General features: G+C 50.6%; 2 protein-coding genes across 41 annotated transcripts; one reads left to right on the top strand and one right to left on the bottom strand.

Moving 5' to 3' along the window:
- The first annotated feature begins 48 nt into the window (after positions 1-48).
- On the top strand, positions 49-20,972 carry Kxd1 (KxDL motif containing 1). Of its 11 annotated transcripts, XM_063275639.1 has the most exons (6): positions 11,837-12,013; positions 12,700-12,762; positions 14,662-14,786; positions 16,533-16,685; positions 19,059-19,105; positions 20,194-20,972. In XM_063275639.1, the coding sequence occupies exons 2-6, from the start codon at positions 12,733-12,735 to the stop codon at positions 20,424-20,426; spliced, it is 588 nt and encodes a 195-aa protein (XP_063131709.1). In that variant the 5' UTR covers positions 11,837-12,013; positions 12,700-12,732; the 3' UTR covers positions 20,427-20,972. The 11 variants fall into 11 exon arrangements, with proteins under 11 accessions (XP_038950693.1, XP_006252984.1, XP_038950695.1 ...); XM_039094765.1 differs by lacking the exons at positions 11,837-12,013; positions 12,700-12,762 and adding an exon at positions 49-71; XM_006252922.5 differs by lacking the exons at positions 11,837-12,013; positions 12,700-12,762 and adding an exon at positions 7,285-7,417.
- Positions 314-7,354, bottom strand: Fkbp8 (FKBP prolyl isomerase 8). 30 transcript variants are annotated; one of them, XM_039094327.1, is made up of 9 exons: positions 7,225-7,354; positions 5,423-5,709; positions 3,963-4,132; positions 3,800-3,888; positions 3,330-3,547; positions 2,345-2,517; positions 1,414-1,491; positions 1,024-1,155; positions 314-777 (listed from the first exon to the last, which is right to left on the bottom strand). In XM_039094327.1, the coding sequence occupies exons 2-9, from the start codon at positions 5,682-5,684 to the stop codon at positions 691-693; spliced, it is 1,209 nt and encodes a 402-aa protein (XP_038950255.1). In that variant the 5' UTR covers positions 5,685-5,709; positions 7,225-7,354; the 3' UTR covers positions 314-690. The 30 variants fall into 30 exon arrangements, with proteins under 30 accessions (XP_038950255.1, XP_038950249.1, XP_038950256.1 ...); XM_039094321.2 differs by having other exon boundaries at positions 3,309-3,550; positions 7,225-7,314; XM_039094328.2 differs by having other exon boundaries at positions 7,142-7,313.
- Positions 20,973-20,997: the final 25 nt, after the last annotated feature.

The following is a 20,997-nucleotide window of genomic DNA, read 5'->3' on the forward strand; positions in this document are numbered from 1 at the left end:
CTGATCTCTTCCGTGACCACGACTGTGCCGTCCTCCACCTCCTGAAGAGCCCACAGCCTCATGCATGCCAGGTTAGTGACTTTTGAAATCCTAACACCCACCAAATAAAAATGACTCCAGAGCCCACAGGGCCCCAACATGGACCAATCTCAGGCAGGAAATGAAAGCAGAGATGGGGATGTGTGGAAGTCCTCTGAAGTCCAGCTGTATGCGGCCTGGGCACAGCCCACCAGCCACTCCTTAAAGCAGCTTTTGTGGGGGACCTGGCTCAGCTGTAACTTGGGGTTTCATCAGAAAGAGGCCTGGAAAGCAGTAGGGTGTGGGGTGAGGCTTTATTTAAATCACTGTGGGGAAGCCTGGACAGAGGGTGCAGGCGGGCAGGAAGGAATGGTAGTGCTGCCCCCAGGCCTACTGAGGGAAAACTGAGGCTGCCCCAGCTGAGGCCTGACCCCAGAGGACAACAGGGTTGTGGGAGAGAGACAACTGGGTCTGGAGGAACAGGGCCCCTCCCTCTGGGCTGTACCCCATGCCCCCTTTCAGGGTCTCAGTCTTTCCTGCTTGTTGGGGTGTGCGACCCTCAATCCTTGCTCCCCCAACCCATAGGAGGTGTCTCGGCCAGGGAGGGCAGTGGACAGGGAGCCTGGGGGAGTTGGGGAGCACAGGTTGGGGTCCAGGTATGCAGGGGGACAGTCAGTTCCTGGCAGCAATGACCACAGAGAGAGCCACGCCCCCCAGGGCCACGGCAGTTGCCCCAAACAGCCATTTCCACGGGATGGACTGTGGATAAAGGTAAGGGTGAAAGCTGGCTGCATAGCCAAAGCAACTACTATGAGCCAAGCAGCCTCCTAGCAAGTGTTTGTACCATGCACACCCAAGCCTAAACCAAATACCCACTCCTCCAGTGGATTTTCTTTCTGCCTCTGCCTGAGCCTCCAACCTGCAGGTCCAGAGAGTCCCATCTTCTGCCTGGGCTAATGTTCCCAGTATCCCCCTCCAGCCCCGCCCAACCCCACTCAGGCTTACCCAGGCACCCTTGCCCGGACACTTGGCAGGCAGCCGGCTGGGGTTGCCTAGCATCTTTCGGTACAGGGCAGTCTCTGTGCTCCGCTGTGCAGCACGCTTCTTTACCAGCTTTGAGAGCTCCGCATGGATCGTCTGTGGGAGGTGGTGGAAGTGGGTGAGCATGTGCAGGAGGCAGATGACTTGCCTGTCATCACTACTGCTCCCTTCTGGTTGGTCCCAGGGTTTGTCAACTGATGGGGCTCCTAAGAATCAGGGGTTCTACTTGTCCCCATCAGCTCTGACAAAGTGGGAGCTGCTGTGTCACCCCTAGGCAAGTCAGAAGACAGAACTGCAATAACTAGAGGCAGACTAGAGGGACTTGCCAGACCAGACCAGCAGAGCTCCGCTTACCTTGTTGGAAGGCTCCAGCTTCAGGGCCGCCCTCAGGATGGGGATGGCCTCACTGTATTCACCCTGCTGAGCCAGCACCTATGGGAGAGGGGCGCCCACTCTCTATTTGCCCAGAGCTCACACCCCTCCACCCTACAATGATACCTGATCTCAAGCCACAGCTTGGAACTGGTATCACTGCTGCACTGGGACAAGGGACTTGGGGACAGACACCTCAATCAGACCCAGGGTCCTACAAATCCCATCGGATTTAAAGGCAGCTTTCCTGATGGGACAGTTTCAACAGCCAACCATCCTTCTGGATTTTTCCACTATAGCTCAGGAGGGCCTAGATCTTGTGGCAGTCCTCCTGTCTCAGTCTCCTGGGTATTGGGACAATTGGTCTACACCTGTGTCTGGCTACAATCACTCTTTAGCTTCAGTTATGTGGCTGGACCACAGGGTCTGGTTCAACACTGCAGGATCCTAGAACAGCATGGCTGGTTTTCTGGCAGAAGCCTGCACACAGTGCTTTATAAGCACTTCCCCCATACCCCAGGTGTCCCCGTGCCTTGTTCTCCTTGGCCTGGGCCTGGGACTGGGACTGGGACTGCAGCACCACAGAACATGGCAGCTGCACCAGGTGAAAAGGGCTGCGCGGGGCCAGACGGCCTCTGCTGAATGGCGAGCCTAGAAACTAGTGAAGGGGAGAGGCTGTGTCTGTAGCCCAGCCTTGCCATACCCTGTCTACAGTGCTTATGGCTGATGAACCTGGGCAGAAGAGACAGCATGGGAGCAGAAACACATGGCTTAGGGCTCCCCAGGCCATGACAGGACAAAGCCAGTTTTCCCTCTAGAGAAGATGGCAGCCAAAGAGGTTCCTGTACAGGAAGCATTCACCACAGACTGTGGGGCTCCCAAGACTTGGAGCTGTCATAGGGCTGCAACACACCTTGCCCTTGCGGAACAGTGCCTTGATGTTGTCTGGCTGGTGCTCCAGCACCTGGCTACAGGAGCGCAGTGCTGCTCGGTAGTGGTCCAGCTTTAGCTGCGATGCCGCAAGGTTGTTCAGACACTTGACCTTCAGCTGTAGCAGCTCCTCCTCCTCCTCACAAGTCATGTCCACTGCAGGGGAGTAGTCACTGGGAAATAGGCACACCCTCCCCTGGGGTCTACGCCACCAGACCCTAAGAGGCCACCCAAGTCCTTACACCATAGTTAGGGTCTCAAGCATCTATGGATGGCTTCCAATTCACTACGTGGTCATGAACGACCTTGAACTCCTGACCTTCCTATGTCCACCCTCCTGCTAAGCTGACAGGCCCATGCCACGAAGGGCTTGTGAGCAAGCAAGAGGGGTGAGTTCAGATCCCAGTGCTCACTTATGAGCCAAGTGCAAAGTGCATGTGAATAATCTCGGCACTGGGGTAGAGGCAGACATGGCCACTCACTCTCACTGAGCTCTGGGTTCAATGACATGTCAAAAAATGTGGGCAGCAGCTGAGGAAAACACCAGGTGTTCACCTCTGACCCCCACTGCAAATGAACACACAGACACAGACACAGACACAGACACAGACGCACACACACAAAAGGGTCTTGCTATGTAACCCAGTCTAGACTACAATTGGCCATTCTCCTGCCTCAGCTTCTGACTATACATATACCACCTGGAAGGAGCCACTGACCTGAAGGTTATGGATGGCAGGAAATATGTCTATATTCTGGGATATTCTAGAGCATTCTACGGCCCAAATGATGATGCAGAAGTCTGGCCATCCTACAGGCTGGCAAGATGGCTCAAGGGTAAGCGTCCTGGCTGCGAAGGCTAACAACCTGAGTTCTGCACCCCTCCCACACAATGGAGGACAGAATTGCATTCCCTGAGCTGTCCCGATCCCCGCATGCACACACACCCCGGGTAACTAGCTGGGCACCTTTGGCGTTGGAGGTGATGGCCTTGATGGCCAGGTCATAGGAGTTGGCAGCCAGCACAAAGTCAGCACGCTGGTAGTGGGCATTGCCACACTCCCGCTTGCGGTTGGCCAGGGCCACGCGCTCCTGCCCACTCAGCATCTCCAGGTCAGGTCCATCCTCTGCTGTCTTCAGGGTGACTTCCAGGCACAGGGCTGCATGGGGGGGGATGTATGGGCTCCTGCTGGGGAGGTGGCCAACAGGGGACACTCAGACCTGGCAACCAGGCTGCAGCCACCACCACACCCTCCTTGCAAGGCTGAATCTGAGGCAGGAAGGCCAGGACTCAGGACCTGGGGTCCCTGTGTCAATTACACATCACATTCTGAGATATTACCCTGAGCCTGTGACTCGGCCAGCCTCGGCCTCAGTTTCCCTTTTGACGCAATGGGAAGGATGGTGGACACAGTTAGATGCACAGGCCAGCGCTCACCTGCCCTGGGGACCGTAGCAGTACTTGGAGTCAGCGGTGACCATTGCTGTCTCGCCCACATGCATGAGCGGGACGCTGAGGTCCAGGGCCTGGAGGACAGCCAGGGGTGTCACAAGAGCACAGGCCCCGCGATGGGCCGCCCACCTGCCCACCCAGCTCCCACCTGGATAACATCGCAGTCTCCAAGCGTGAAAGCCAGTTCGGGCTCCTCTTGCACACGGGTGCCATTCTCCAGGGACATCTGCAGGTGTACGGTCACCACCTGGCCCTTGAGTGGGCGGCTAGAGCCTGTTGGGCCTGGGACCAGTGTCTTCTTACGCAGCAATCCGTTCCCTGCAGGGGCCGAGGTGTGAGCCTGTAATCTGGTGGCCAGACAGGAGTCTCTGCTCTACTGAGCCACCTTCAGGTGCAGTGAACACCCAGTGCTACTTTAACACTGGGGTGGAGCCAAGACTTTGTGCCCTATCCCAACAGGACAGAATTAGGGATGGCATGCCAAGGCTGGAGCTAGAGACTGGCACCATGGAACACAGCTGGCCTGGTTGGCTCCTTTTTTTTTAAGACAGGGCAAACAGCCTAGCTGAATATGCCTTTTACCTCATACCCAACATGCCTGGCCAACATGGCTGTTCTGGACTTTTTTTAAAAAAAAATTAAATGTGTTTTTTGTTTTTTTGTTTTTTTTAATTTCATGTCTATGTGCATTCTGCCTGCATGGGTGCAGTGCTGACAGAGTCCAGAAGAGGGTGCCATATTCACGCAAACTGGAGTTACACACAACTGTGAATGCAGGTGCTGGGGATTGAACACACAACCTCTAGAAAAGCAATCGGTGCTCTTAACCATTAAGCCACCTCTCCAGCTCCGGCTGGTCAGGGTTTTAAGAAACCCTTACTAGAACTCCCTAGTGAGAGGTTAGGGGTAAGCCCCAGTGGTAGAGCCTCTGCCTTCCATTCCCTAGCACCCTAGCACCCCTCCAAAAAAAAAAAAAAAATTTAAAATTAAAAAAAAGAAAAGAAAAGAAACACAAAAATCCTGCTGGCACTATCTAGAGAAGGGATTTTAGGAGAGAAAATGAATGTTGTGGAACAAGAGGAGGGTGATCAGAACCTGATGCTCTGTTGGGCTGTGCCAGTTTTTAAGACTCTGTCACACATCTACACAAATGCTTAGGGAAGATGTAGTGGAAGTTGTCTTAGAGCTGCTGGCACCCAGTGCAAAGGCTGTGTGGCTCCAAGAAGGTGACTCAGCCTCTCTGAGCTGCTGTTTCCAACACTGGGGGTAGAAAGCAACCTGTTACAGATTGTGTGAGCAAGGCAAGGTATGAGCCAGCAAACACACTGGTATCAAGCCATCTCGGAAGCCAGCCACACAGCACAGGCCTGTGAGACCAGCGAGCCTGAGACAATGAGTCAGGAAGATCCAAAGTTCAGACCCAGCTTGGACTATAGTGTGAGTTCAAGGCCAGCCTGGGTTTCACAGTAAGGTTATTTCAAAATAAACAAATAAAAATCAGCCACTGATATCCTAATGTCACTTCCAACCCACACAGAAGGGGAAACAAAGCTCAAGAGACCAGAAATCCCTGGGTCAAGGTGCCTCTGACCAACCCAGCACACTTACCCAGAATGTCCAGCCACTCTTCCGGGGCGGGGGCTGGGGCTGGCTCAGGCTCTGTGGCTGCCAGGAACTCCCGAGCTAGGGCTCCAGGCTGCTCAGCCTCCTCCACCGTAGGCTGTCCCATATCCTCTAGTGGTGGCAACCCACTTAGGTCATCTTCCTCCTCTGCATCATCAACCCCATCAAGCACCTCAAAGCCCTCCAGGAGTGGGGCCCCACAAAGTAGCTGGGCAGCAGGCTCAGAGGGCTCGGCCCAAGACGCCATGCTGCTGGGGGATCAGGAACTGGCCCTAGGGGAACAGTTAAGCATGACAGTGATAACCCCATCTAGGAAGGCCCTCTAACTCTCCTAAGCTCCAGTTCCCTACAACTGGCATCCCTGGAGTATATCAGCAACACCAGCCCTTGCATTCATCATGTACATACTGGGCACCCTACCAACCTGGCTTGTTGAAAGAAGGGTGCAGAGACCTCACACTCTGAGCCACAAACTACAGCTGGTTTAGCTGTTATTAGAAGTAATTAGCATGGAATCTTTATAAACAAGAACGTAGGAAAACCATAGCTTACACAAAAAAGACCCAACAGGCACAGAAAGACAAAGCCACTTGGTCAAGGTCAGAAATCAAGCCAATTAGCAGTAGGGCCAAGATTTAGAAGTTACTGAACTGAATGTCAAGAAAAGGGTGTTGGAGTTACTGAGGCAGTGGGGACAGTCACTGAGGCCTTGGGACAGCTGTTTGTTTGCTTGTTTTTTCTTAAACTTTTACTAATTCCTTTCCACAAACTGGGACAGCTGTTTTTATAACTTCTGGATCTCTTGAGAAAAGTGAATTTTTGTAAAGGTCCTTGCCTCTGGCTACCTTATCTGCTAAAGGCTCCAGCAATAAAGAATTGGTGCCAGATACTTAATGTCTCTTGTTCCGTACCCTGAAGGTACTGAATCTTCCAACAACAGGGACCATGGCTCCAACCTGCCTCTATTATCAAGCCTGCTTCCAGCTTTTAATCACAGTAGGGCACTGGGGACATAGCTCAGGCAATAGGGCACTTGTCTACCAAGCACAAAACCCATGGTTCTATTCCCAGCACTGCAGAAACCAGGCATCAGCAAATGTCTTTCATCCCAGCAATAGGGAGGTGGAGGAAGGATGATCAGGTATTCAAGGCCATGGAATTCATGAATTACATGACACCCTGTCTCCAGAAATTTAAAGCATAAGCTAAGGTTGTAATTCGTTGGAAGAGCGTTCTCCTACCAAGCACACCGCTTTAGAATCAGCACCCTTGTAAAACCTGGTGTGGCAGTGCTCGCCTGTCATCCAGCTCTTGGGAGCTTGAGACAGGAAGGCCTGGAGTTCAAGGCCAGCCTGAGCTACACAGCCACTTGGAAGACTGAGTTAGAATACATGAGACCCAGTCTCAAAATTAAATGAAAACGAAAGAGTAGTGGGAACACCAATATTGAATCTTGCACCATCTCGCTGGCCCCAGGCCTCTCTACGGAGGATCCCCAACCCAGCTGCAGAACCGTACATCCTGTCAGGCCCTCTCCTTAAGCTCCAGGAAGCCCCGGAGCTCCGCGTCCCTGCCCTGCGACCCTCACCTGCGGGGCTCCTTCCGGGATCCGGCCCCGACCGGAGACCCTCCCACCCCGAGCCCCCACAATGCCCCGCGCGCCCCGCACCCCAACGCCGCCCCGCGCCCGGTCGACACTACCACCCTGGGAGGCCCCGGTCCCCGCAGACTCGGGAGGCCTCGGCCCCGGGAGCCTCGGCCTCCTCGCTACGCTCCGTCTCACGTGCCTGCGGCTTGGGGACCCCGCTTGGGGTCCTGTGCCCCCCTCCCCACCCCCAGTCGCGGCCGCCGCGCCTCGGGAAACAGCTTCAGATGCGCAGCCCCGCCCCCGCGTGCCCATTGGCTGGTCACGCCGCGGCTGCCACGCTTATTGGCTTCTGCACACGTCTGTCTCGCGCCCTGGACACCGCCTTTTTCCTGGTAAGCTCCGCTGCCCGTTCTTAAAGGGGCTCTAGCCTCTGGGTGGAGAGGCTGTAGTGATTAGGGGGTGGGAACGCACTTGGTTGAGCCTCAGGAGACGAAGGTAGCAGCACGTCCTGATTTTAGTTTACACCGTGTCGGGCTTCCTCCTGTTCACATACGAATTAGAAATAAACAAGAAACACCGCAGCTCATGAGCGGCCAGTTTGGGGCTCTTTAGAAAACAGTAATTTTTCATAATTTTACTTAACACTTCATTTCATGTCCTCTTCCCCCCACCCCCTCTGTTCTCCTGGGGCGTGGGGAGCTCTGTAGTCCTGGCTGTCCTGGATCAGCACATATACCAGATGAGGCTGGCCTTGAACTCAGACATCATACTGCCTCTGCCTGCTACTGGGATTAAAGGTGTGTGCCACCACACCGGTCTCAATTCTTTTATTATAGTATTCTCTCTTTTTTTTAAGTTTATCATTTTTATTAATTAACAGTTGTTACATAATACACACACACATAAATATATCCATATACATATATATTCCTAGATACAAGTTGTTTAGTCTGTGTGATGCCACTTCTATGCATGTGTTCAGGGCTGACCATTTGGTATTGGATGTGTTTTTCCATGGAGAAGAGGAATTCTCCCACTCTCAGCACCCCATAGTATTCTCTTTTGTCTCACGTTTTATATTGTCTTTTAGTTAGCCAGGGTCTGACCATGTAGCACAAGCGGGCAGCAATCTTCCTGCCTCAACTTCCTGATTGCTGGGAGCCAACACTTCTGACTACAAGGTGTTTAGCTTGTTGTGAGGTTTCGGGGGGTCTTGTGTGACTGCTTACTAAACTACATCGAAGGTAGGGACGTGGTGAGGAAGCCAGGGAGGGCCCTTGCCTGTCATCTCAGCATTTGATAAGTGGGCGTCAGAGGATCAGAATTCACACTGTCTAAAAGAATAGTAGGTCAAAGCTGAGGGACAGTGACAAGTCCAAGTGGACACTCTACGGCCCCCAGCCACTATGTTCTAGTTTCACGATAGTCACCTGCAGCATACAGGTGTTCAGTAAGTGCCTGCTTTCCCAGAAAGCTCCGCCAGAAGTGCTAGATACCAGAGAGAAGGCAGGCACCTCTCACCAGATAGTGCTCATCCACTCTCCAGAGCTGTTTTATGCCCTCCCTGGGCTGTCCCCTTTCAAGAATGATTGTGTAATTCTTTCACTTGATATCAAAGAAACCATGGGCTAGTTCCAGTTCTGAGGGCTTTGAACCTGACCATATCTGAAACCCAGTGGGTTGTTTTTTGTTGTTCTTTGGTTCTTAGTACTTGGAATGGATTCTGGGGCCTTTGCACATGTTAAGCTGCTGCTCAGTTGAGCAGTGCAGACCTCAGTGTCTTTTTTTGTTTGTTTTTACACGTGGGAATACATACATACATACATACACTTACACATCTATATGGAACTTGCTCCCAGATACACAAGGGAATGCCAAAAGACAATTTGCAAGAATGAGTTCTGTCCTAACATGTTGGTTCTGTAGACTGAGGGAGCTCAGGTCTGTAAGGTGCTTGTGCCACTGGCCCCCGCCCCACCATGTAACTCTTCCTTTACGTGTGGATTCATGCTATCATACAGTTTTATCTCTTAACTATTTTCTTTTTCTTTCTCCCCCTTTTTTTCTTCCTCTTTTTCTTTTTCAATTTTGTTTTTCGAGACAGGGCTTCCCTTTGAGGCTCTCGCTACCCTGAAACTAGACTCTGTGAACCAAGCTGTCCTACAACTCACAGAGGTCTACCTGCTTCTGCCTCCCAAGTACTGAGATTAAAAGCATTCACTATCACCTGGCATTTTATTTTCTTTTTGAGATAGGAAAGTCTCACTACATACATAGTCCAGCCTGGCTTTGAACTCGCTCTGTAGCCCAGGTTGGACTTATATTTGTGATGATAGTTCTACTGAAGCTTCTCCAGCAGCTGGGATCCTAGATGTGCAGTGTGCTAGCCCTCCTGGCTGGATAGCAAAGAGCTAATAAATCTAGGGAAATATTCTGTCTGGTGGGAAGACATGAATAGCTTTCACTTTTGGGTTTCATCAGTCCAGAACAGGTCTTTCAGACACCTAAGTATGGAGTGTGGGCATTTGAGGTCTTCTACACAACCATACAGACAGCACTGAGCAACCTGAATCAGGAATCTTTCTAAACAACAAACAGAAGAAGCAAACTGCTTGGGGGGGAGGGGAAGAGACAGAGTAAAAGAGAAAAAAGGAGTGTGAAAGAAGAGATGTCTCAGAAGTTAAGAGCACTGACTGCTCTTACAGAGGACCTAGGTTCAATTCCCAGCACCCACATGGCAGCTCACAACTGCCTATAACTCCAGTTCCCAAGAATTTGACTTCTTTCGACTTCCATAGGCACCAGGAGTTTGCTAGGAAAAAGGTGTGTGCCACCACACCAGTCTCAATTCTTTGATTATAGTATTCTCAGACTTGCCCCTCCCCCACCTCATGAGACATATTGTGGTACCCCAACAGAAGAAGACTCTAGGTATGGCACAGTGGGTCTTTACTCCCAGCACCAGTGAAGCTGGGGCAGGAGGGTAGACAGGAATTTCCAATTCATAATGTAAAAAGTAATTTGTTCTGCTATGTTTTCAGTATCAGGTATGCTTAGAATCAACCAGCGAATCACAGATAGCATGAAGTGTTAGACTCCTCTTTCCCTGAGTTGTACCTGCTGTCTGGTGCTCTTAGTGTCCAGGATGGTTGTGAAGTTACAGGCACTCTACTATGTGACCCATGCCACAATCAGAGAAGAGATAGCCAGGCACAAGCCTAGGCGACTGATTTGATGAGACGTTGAACCCCTGGATTAGAATGGGGAATTTAAAGAGGAGTATAATAAGGTATTCAAAGATTGTAACTCTCCAAGTGTCCAGTTATGGGGAAAAATAGCCAGAGGTTTCTAATGATCAAGACTTTAAAACCTTCTACCTTATCTGGGCATAGTGGTACACACCTTTGATCCCAGCACACAGGAGGCACAGGAAAACAGACCTTTGAGTTCCAGAGCAGCCAGGGCTACACACAGAAAAGAGAAGAAAGAAAGAAGAAACCACCATGCCAGCCTTTGCCTATTTTCTATGCTGAAATCCTTTTCTGCAGAAGGCATATTAAAAACTGTTTCTCTTACCTGGACCTACAGAGAACATCTCAGTACAACAAGAGATAAGAAGAGAAACCTTATTTCAAAAACTAAAACTGGCCGGTCCCTGTCGCACAGGACTTTAATCCAAGCACTCAGGAGGCAAAGGCCGTCAGATCTGAGTTCGAGTCTGGCCTGGTCTAAATAAGCGAGTCCCGGACAGCCAGGGCTCTGTTACAAACAGAAACTATCTCGAAAAACCAAACCAAACCAAACAAATCCCTGCTTTTATTTCACCACCCCTTTATTATAGTGGGGGTTATTTCTAACAATACTGAGTACCAGGGTAGCTTAGGCTACAGCGATAACTCAAAATCCTGAAAGTCACACATGGTGGCATACATTGTCATACATGTCATCTCAGGAAGTAGAGGAAGGATGACCAGGAGTTTAAGGGTAACCTCAGCTACATGGCTAGTTGGAATCCAGCCTGGGTAATATGACTTTGTGTTTATTTTTCTTTTTCTTTTTTTTAAATGACAAGTTTTTTTTAATATTTTATTTATTTAATGTATACGAGTACACTGTAGTTGTCTCCAGATAAACCAGAATCTGTTACAGATGGTTGTGAGCCACCATGTGCTTGCTCGGAATTGAACTCAAGACTTCTGGAAGAGCAGTCAGTGTTCTTAATCAGTGAGCCATCTCTCCAGCCCTGTGTTTATTTTTCGAGACAGGGTTTCACTGTGTAACCCTGGATTAGTAAATAGTATATTTAATTGGCCACTTCCGGATTGCTTATGAGCCATGATTGGAACATTGCGCATGCGCATATATCGCCCTGTGATTGGTCATCGTTTTGACGTTCATGTTAAGTGCTTCTACATTTTGGTCCTACATCTTCCTTGCTGGGAGTACGCGCAGGCTCCTAGGCGCTTGGACAGAAGGAACACATGGACGCTCCGTGATGACGTACGCGCGCTGGCGCCATCCCGGAAGCGCCATCCTGGCCGCCAGATGTGCAGGTGCCGAGGCCGGAGACGCCAGGGCCGGTTCGGGAGGGATCGCAAGGCGCCAGGAGGCCGGGGCGGGGAGGGAGGGCCCATCCTACCTCTGGTACCGACACAGTCTCAGTTTTCCCGGATGCTCAGCGGCAGCGCGGGCCAATCTAGATGAGAACCCTAGTTGTGTGACCGTCCGCAAGCGGGACCCTTGAGCGGCTTGGAGTGCGCGCGTGCCTCATTTTCCCCGCTCGAAGGGGCGGGAACTCCATGTATGTTTGAACCCCGCCTTATTCGGTTTGGTTCTTGTTGTTGATTCCCCTTCGGAGTTTGGCCGTGGAGTTGAAGTCGGTTTGAGGACTCGGGCGGGACAGATGTGTGCTCCTACTTGTAACCTTGAGACGCAGAGCCATTCCAGTCAGCCTGGCATTCTTGGGGGAGAGTTAGTGTTTTTTTCAGGTAATAATTCAAATTAACCTCCAATTCCTGGTAATCCTTCCTCAGCCACCCAAGTACAAGAAGAAAGTTATTAAAATTTTGAGGTAGCAGCCCAGACTGGCCTCCATCTCCTTGAAATGCACCTTTTTCAGTCTCTATACTGGGATGACAATCGTGAGTTACTCCACCTGGCTTTCATTGAATTTTGTTTTGGGTCAGGTCTCATTTGACCCAGGCTAGCCTGGAACTCACAAAGCAAAGGATGACTTCACAAAGCAAACTCTGATCTCCCTGTCTTCTCTAGCACTGTGTATATAGGCATTCGCCACACCTGACTTATATTTATTTATTTAGAGACAGTCTTATGTGTCTGAATCTCGTCTCGAAATTACTATGTCGTAGCCCAGATTAACCTTGAATTTACAACAGTCTTGGCAAACATGGGCTGTCACACCAGGCTTCTATTTTAAAATAGAGTTTCATGCATCTTTAGGATGGCCTAGATCTCAGTATGTACAACCCAAAACTGACCTTAAGTCCTGAGGGACCCAGGGCTTCTGCATGCTACCAGTTCAGCCCCAGACCAGGACTAATACCTGATCTAGAACAAAATCTCTGGAATCAAAATTCTACATGAGAGATGCTAGCTATTAACTTAGTTGTTGACTATGCCCTTTAACCACACGTCTTTTTTCTTCTTTCTTCAGACAATTTACACTCTTATTTTGGGAAATGGGGGCATGCACCTTGTGCAGGGGACAACTTACCAGGTGTGTCCCAGGACTTGAACTGGAGTCCTCAGGTAGCAATCATCTTTTAGGCACTGAACCATCTCACAGGCCAGTCTCCCTGAGTTGCCCGGATTTGCTTGGGAAGATCATGAAGTTCTGGTTCGCCATGAAGTCTGAATTCTCCTGCATTGCTCTTCTCCCCTTGTGCTAGGGTCTAAAGTCCTGTTTTTGTCCATGGTCGTGCTTGATACTGGGTGACTGGACTTGGTGTGGTTATTGGGTGGAAGGGGCTTTGCCCTGCCCATAGCTAGTTTCTCTTCTTTCTTCTTTGTTTTGTTTTTGAGACAGGGTTTCTCTGTGTAGCCCTAGCTGTCCTGGAACTCACTCTGTAGACCAGGCTGGTCTTTTTTTATTTATTTATTTATTTTTTGGTTCTTTTTTTTTTTTTTCAGAGCTGGGGACCGAACCCAGGGCCTTGCGCTTCCTAGGCAAGTGCTCTACCACTGAGCTAAATCCCCAACCCCACCAGGCTGGTCTTGAATGCACAGAGATCTACCTACCTGTATCCTGAGTGCTGGGATCAAGGGAGTATGCCATCACCTCCCTGCCCCTTGCTAGTTTCTAGAAGATGCAGGGCTGTCCAACACTAGACAGATTTGGGCCTCAGATATTCTTGGTGCTTTGGAGGAAAGAAATGCAAATGAGGTGATTCCCAGAGAAAAAGTCTATATTAACTCCATTCTTTAAGATAATCAGAAGCAGGGCTGGGTAAGGCCTTCAGGCCCTCATGTGTGGAACATGTGCGAGGTCCTGTGTTCCAGCCACAGCAATTTGACAAAGGAGAAGGGCCAACCTGGTCTACATAACAACTTCCAGGCTATCCAGGGTTACAGAGTTAGGTCCTGTCTCAAAAAACTAAGTATGTGTGGTTTTGTTTTTTGGGTATTTTGTTCATTTTGTTTCGTTCTAAGATAGGGTTTCTCTGTGTAGCCCTAGTTGTCCTGGGCTACCAACATGATAGAAACAGAACCAACTCCCAGCATTGCCATCTGACTTCCACATGCATACCAACCACAGTACATACATGCACTCATAAGTATGTATAAAAACCACATGCCAGCACTCAGGAGGTAAGGCAGGAGAATCAGGAAGTCCAGGTTGTCCTCAGCTACACTGTAGGTTGGAGACCACTTTGGGCTACATAGAGAGTTACAGCCAGCTTGGGCTACACAGTGCGACCCTGTCTTGAAAGGAGGGTGTGCTTGCCGCATTAACTGAGCTAATAACATGCTTCTGGACCAAGATTCGGTCTCTAGAACTTACACACAGAGCTGGGCTCAGTGACGGTGAGGTAGAGAGCAGGTACAGGCAGACCTTGGAAGCTGGTGGAAGAACGGACCTGCAGAGGTGCCACAGACTACTTGCTGTAGTGGAAGAGAACCTGAGTTCTGTGTGGTGTCTATGGCCACCTGTAGCTAGCCCAGGGTGTCTGACCTCCTAGGCTCTGTATCTGGAAGGAAAAGCAGTCTCTATAGTTGTCCTCTATCATGTGAGCACTGTAGCACCTGGGCGTGTTCCATGGAAAATACTGACCTGAAGCTAGAAGGGCACACAGGAGAAGTGGCTGGCAGCCTTGCAGAATCATGTGGACAGTGAAAGGAGGGACGGCATTTTCAGCTGTGTCTGTGGAGAGCTCTGAGCTATGCAAGGTGGCAGAGTGAAGAGCTCACCCTTTAGCCCTGGTTCATCCTCCTGCGTCAGCTTCCCAAATGCTGGAATCAAGTGTGCTGCCTTTACAGCCTTCCAGGATTATGTTCTCTAAGAACAAGTCTCTGTCAGGCCCCCAAACAGCCCACGATTTCAGCTGGAGGATATGACGGGCTCTTGATATCCTCACCTATCTAGTGCTGAGCTCACATTCTGTTCCGGTCATTTCAGGCTTCAGGGGTTAAGGAGAAAGAGATGGACACCCCAGACTCAGCCTCAAGGGTCTTCTGTGGCCGCTTCCTCAGCATGGTGAACACTGATGACGTCAACGCCATAATTCTGGCCCAGAAGAACATGTGAGCAGGCCATGGGAGGCATGGGAAGGATCATACCATTTTCCCCAAACCCTGCCCAGAGACGTAACAGAATAAAGAAAACAAGCCCCTAGTTCCCAGCCTTGGCACAGGATCGGATTGCAGCTGTGTGGGAAAGGCCCAAGCAGTTCCTGTCCCCAGGCCAAGGCTGGGAGGGCTGAAGGGATAGGGGTCTCAGGAACTTCTGGGCTGGCTTTTGGCATTGGTACCGAGTGCCCGATCTGGGTCTGCAGGGAGCCTGCTTCAGGATGCTTTGCTCCCTCGCTGGGACAGCCTACCTTGAATTCAGATTGACTGTTGCCAAGCATGTAGATGCTCCCAGCTCTGTTTGTGACACAGCCTGCAGCCAGAGGCAGTGTCTTGTGGGGTTCTTTACCTTGGGTTATTTACTTAGTTATGTTTTGTTGTTGCGTTGGGGTTTGTTTGTTTGTTTGTTTGTTTTTAGGTTTTGCCACCATGCCCAGGACTTATCCTGGTTCTTCAGGTTAGGTTCAGATATGTCCACGTAAACTCCCAGACTAACAGTGACAAAACTCCCAGACTAACAGTGACAAAATCAAATGGGAACTGTCCTGGCCTTTGGGACTGACTTGGGGTTTACACAGTGTAACAAGGAGCAGTCAGCTTGAGGATTGAGTGATTCTGAGAAAGGACATCAACTTCCTATTGATGTGACAAAATGCAGGAGGTGGTACCTAACAGAGAAAGGCTTTCTGGCTTAGATTTCTGTCCATCTTTTTTTTTTTTTTCGGAGCTGGGGACCGAACCCAGGGCCTTGCGCTTTCTAGGCAAGCGCTCTACCACTGAGCTAAATCCCCAACCCTCTGTCCATCTTTTGAAGCTGTTTGTAGCCAAGAAGCCAAGAAAGAAATGGGGGGAGAGGTTGGGTTCCCAAGATCCTCTTCATTGTGTACCCCAATGTTCCACCCCTTCTCCCCCAATATCATACACATTTTCAGAATATTGGTCTGGGGAAACATTTAAAAACTAAACCTTGGGGGCTGGGGATTTAGCTCAGTGGTAGAGCGCTTACCTAGGAAGCGCAAGGCCCTGGGTTCGGTCCCCAGCTCCAAAAAAAAAAAACTAAACCTTGAAAAGAAAAAAACATGTGCTGAGAGATGTAAAGTGGCTACGAGTACTAGCTGCTCTTAAGGGGGGTTCCCAGCACCCACATGGCAGCTCCCTACTGTAGCTCATGTTCCAGGGGACACACCTTCTGACCTTCGTAGGCTGTGTGTGCACATGCTCCATGCACATGCTCCACAGAGGCACAGAGGCAGAGCACATAATAGAACATCAGTATGGCCCTGGTGTGGCAGGCAGCGCACACCTTTAACTCCTTCCTGAGCTCCAAGCCAGTCAAGGCTACAGACACTGTCTCAAAAATGCCAGCTTCATGCCTGGACATAGTGCACACGCCTGTAATTGCTGTACTTCTCTAGAGGCAGTTCAAGGTCAGTTTAGAACATAAGAGTAGGTCCCAGGCAGGGCAACATCCTGTCAGAGGACTAATGCCCACTAAAGAACTCCATGAAATATGTAGGCTGCAACAAAGAGTGCCTTTGAATAGGGCTTTCAACTGTGAGTAGGAGTTGGGCGACCAGAACAGCAGACAGAATTCCTCAGGCCTTGACTCTGTAATTAAATGCAGAGGCTATGACTCAGGGATTAGCTCAGGCTGAGGGAGTTCCTAGGCCTGATGCAAAGGCCCTGGCCCTCTCCCCCTAGGCTGGACCGCTTCGAGAAAACCAACGAGATGCTTCTGAACTTCAACAATCTGTCCAGCGTGCGGCTGCAGCAGATGAGCGAGCGCTTCATGCACCACACCCGCACCTTGGTGGACATGAAACGGGACCTGGACAGCATCTTCCGCAGGATCAGGTGGCCCCCTCCCCCCAGAGCTCTTCTGTGGTCTCACAGCCAGATGCTTCCTCAGCACATCTTCCCCAAACCACTGTTCTCAATCCCCCACTCTTGGCCCTTTCTGTCACCAACTCTTTAGATGTCCAGCGCCTTCACTCTGAAGCTCTTCCTAGTACCTCCAAGACCCTACCCCAGGGCCCTTTGCTCACCTCTGCCTCCTTAGTCCCTTAAGTCCTTGCTCCACCCTCTCCCCTCTCCCTCCCCTCCGAGGCCTCCTCTTCTCTTCACTAGCTCTGCCCTCTGTCTTCTTCAGTCTAGGGAATTATGGATGTTTAACAAGACAGATCTGACCTCTGAGGGAGTGATATGGAAGTGAATCTCTTCCCACCCCTTCTTTTTTTTGTGTGTAGCCTTTGTGTTCTGGAACTCCCTCTGTAGACCAGGCTGGCCTTAAACTCAGAGATCCATCTGCCTCTGCTTCCTGAATGCTGGGATTGAAGCTTGGGTGTTTAATCACCCAGTTGTGACTTTCCCTTTTACTTGGAACCTGTGCTACATAGTTGGGACCCTATACGAGTCAGGAGGCGGGTAGACAGGCCGGGCCCTCCACTTCTGGCTGACTGGCCAGCAGAGAACCGGGGCCCCGTGTCCATCCTGGATATAGGTAGGGTTTGGTTTGGGTCTTCCCACAGTGGTGCTCGCTCCTGGACCATGATATCCACGTCTTTGGCACTCAGCATGGTCCTTCAGGTGTACTCCACAGCCTCACCCACCACTGTGGCAGACACACCAGCAGCCAGCTGCCCAGACCAGAACAGCCAAGACCACGGGATCCAGATCACACGTGTGCCCTATCCTCTAGCCCAAGGCTGTGTGGCCTGGGGACCTAAGGGAACAAAGTAAACTCTACCCAGAAGTCTTGAGATGCTCTATACCAGTCTATTTAATGTTTTTATTGGTGCTGTTTTGCTTTGTTTTTGAGGCAAGGTCTCAATTGCTGTCCTGAAACTCACAAAGATCCACCTGCCTCTGCCTCCCTGGTACCAAGGTGCTCTGCTGCCCTTGTCTGCTAGTTTTTCTAGCCCCGAATGCCAGGCTGACTCGACATGTAGTTTGGGGAATAGGTAGCTCTTTGAGCCCCAAGAGTAAATACAGCAGCATGTGTCCTAGATCCCCAGAAAGGAGACAAGAGTCCAGTGTGTCAAGTGCTGAGCCTCACAAGTGCTGAGTCATTGTGTGACTGCCACACTGGCTGCTGTCAGTGTATGGGCTGACTCTCTGAAGACCCTTCTTTAGCCCGTCAGGCCTGGAGTGCAGGACTTCAGGGCAGAGCAACCAGAAGCCAGTTCATAAGGTAATAAAGCCAACTGGGGGTGGTGATTCTGTACCAGAGCTTGAGATAGGAGGGACTTGATTTCCAGGTCAGTGGCAGCTCTGTGGTGACTTCAAGGCCAACCTGAAGTCAAAAAGGGGCCTGAGGAGGAGGCTCTGCTCAGCACATACATAAGTTTGGCACACTGGCTGTGGAGAAGCCTCAGTGGTTGAGAGTGTGTATGGCTCTTGCAAAGGACATTAGTTTAGTTCCCGCCACCCAGGGCAGATAGCTCACAGCTGCCTTTGATTCCTGCTCCAGAGAATTGGAGTCAGCCTTGGGCACCTGCACAAGTGCATAACCACACACACACACAAAAGACAAGATGAAAAAAATTTTAATTTTTGTTTAATGTGTGTTTACTGCATATACATCTTCAGGCCAGAGTAGGGCATCAGATACCTTCGTAGATGGTTGTGGGCCACCATGTGGTTGCTGGGAATTGAACTCAGGACCTCTGGAAGAGCAGTCAGTGCTCTTAACCACTTAGCCATCTCTCCAGCCCCACGATGAAAATTTAAAAGATTTATTTTATGTATGTGAGTACAGCATAGCTGTCTTCAGACACACAAGGAACGAGGAAAGGGCATCGGATCCCATTATAGATGGTTGTGAGCCACCATGTGGTTGCTGGGAGTTGAACTCAGGAACTCTGGAAGAGTAGTCAGGGCTCTTAACTTGACAAAATTATTTTTTTACATGCTGGGTGTATCTGGGCTCTGGGGCTTGCTGACCAGACAGCCTGGTTCATGGAGGCATTGTTGGACCAACCAAAGTGGACATGGACTAAGAAGACCCAATGCATCACCAGGAAAGAAGGAACAAGTGTAGACAGCAGCAGTTAGCTCAGGTTGCACCCTAGGCCTACTCTTTCCCAAAGGCTGCTGGGGCTAAGCCTAGGAAGAAAGGAGGATCCACGGGCGTGGGACAGCATGAGATGAGTGCCCAAAACAGTGAGAGATAGACACAGGCAGTTCTCAGAGGCTCCTGGTGGCTCATCCCTGTCCCCTTCTCCATAGGACACTGAAGGGGAAGCTGGCCCGGCAGCACCCAGAGGCCTTCAGCCGTAAGTGTACCCACACACACACACACACCCTGCTGCTGCCAGTGCCTTCTGCTGGCATCTGAAATCTGCCTGGGCAGCTGCCTATCCTGGGTCCCAGGGGTGGTGGGTGGAGAGGCTTTTGCAATGGGAGGTGGGTTTCAGGAATGAATAGTGATACCCAGGAGCCCTGTGAACCAGGCTGCCACTCCCAAGCATGTGTGAGGTGGGGGTGGGACTTCCATTTCACAAAGAGGAAATTGAAATCCTAAGAAGAGGGAAGTGATGCTATCTGGGGTATGAATGAGGCAGAGCCAGAAGGGCTAGAACTATGGAGTTCTACAGCTGCAAAATCATTGAACCCTGACGTTGCCAAAGGCTCGTTCTGCTCATCTCATCTCCTGAGTGGGTTTGTCCATTCCAGTGACAAGTGGAGTTCCTGGGGTTTCTTCTGTTTGCATTGTGGATTTTTGTTTGTTTTGTTTTTGGTTTGTTTGTTTTTGAGACAGGGTTTCTCTGTGTGGCTCTGGCTGGCCTAGATCTCACTCTGTAGAGCAGGCTGGGCCTGGAATTTAGAGATCTGTCTGCTTCTGTTTCCTAAGTGCTGGGATTAAAGGTGTGCACCACCACCCCTCTTTGCTTTGTGTTTTCAAAACATGGTCTAAGGTAACCCTAGCTGGCCTCAAATTCTTTTGTAGCTAAAGATGACCTTGAACTTCTGATCCTTCTCCACCTAGATTGCTAATACAGGGCAGGGCTGGTTCACTCACAACCAAACCCAGCCTCTGCCTATGCCAGCCACCCTGCGTTTTTTGTTGGTTTTGTTTCAAGTGTTAAACCTTCAGACAGCAGCTCATGTGCAGTCCTGGCTAGCCTCAGACTCCTAGTATTCCTCCTCCCTCTGTCTCCTATATTGGATGACAGATGGGCATGTTCTCTCTGAGTTCATGCTCACCCTAGATCCGAGATGTTTCCTTCCATCTGCCCAGGCCTCAATCTCCTCCTATGTAAAATGGGCTGAGTCATATCCCATGGATGAAACAGAGTTTTAGGGGTCACCCTTCTAGGACGGTGAGGGGTGACCTGACCAACATGGGGGGTTCCTTCCACAGACATCCCAGAGGGTTCACTCCTAGAGGACGAAGATGAAGACCCTGTTCCACCCAGTATCACCACAACCATCGCCACCTCAGAGCAGAGCACAGGGTCCTGTGACACCAGCCCTGACACTGCCTCTCCATCCTTCAGTCCTGGCTTTGAGGACCTATCACACATTCGACCTGGCTCTCCTGCCATCAATGGCCACAGCCAAACAGATGATGAGGAAGAAACACGTGAAGAATAACCTCTCTCCCAACCTCCCAGAAAGGCCCAGGGCAGCAGTGGTTCTCCTAGGGTCACAGTCAGTCAGCTTTGCTGCTCCTTTCTTTTGTAGGCAGGGTTCCTAATTCCTGCCACTCCCCGTAAGAGCAGGACTTCCTATGCCAGCATGTATGTCTAGCTGGGGCAGTGGGGCTGGGTAGAGGTAACCTTGAAATCAGCCTGGGCCAGCTTTGAACAGTGCTTCTAAGGTCTCCAGAGACCAAAGCCAGATTGTCATCCCCCACACCCTGGGTGGGCACAGGAGGGCTGAGCTTGTTCCTACCCACTGGCAGCTGCTGATTCAACTATGTCTCCTTTCCCTCTGTGGAGTACTTTTTTCCTGTTGTGTTGAATTCTGGAGGAAGAGGCAGCCTTGACTGTGAGGAGCTGTGTTTCTCCAAGGTCCATCAGGTTATCTCCAGGAGCTGGCCAGTCACCTTAGAAAACAGCTGAATGGAATATTTTTATACCTGATGTTTACAGATGTTGGGAAGTTATCAATAAAGACTGTTGTTAAAAGGGAACACTACACTAGCAGTGGCTTGCTTCTGTCT

The sequence above is a fragment of the Rattus norvegicus genome, chromosome 16 (genome assembly GCF_036323735.1).
Source record: "Rattus norvegicus strain BN/NHsdMcwi chromosome 16, GRCr8, whole genome shotgun sequence".
In the NCBI taxonomy this organism is placed as follows: Eukaryota; Metazoa; Chordata; class Mammalia; order Rodentia; family Muridae; genus Rattus; species Rattus norvegicus.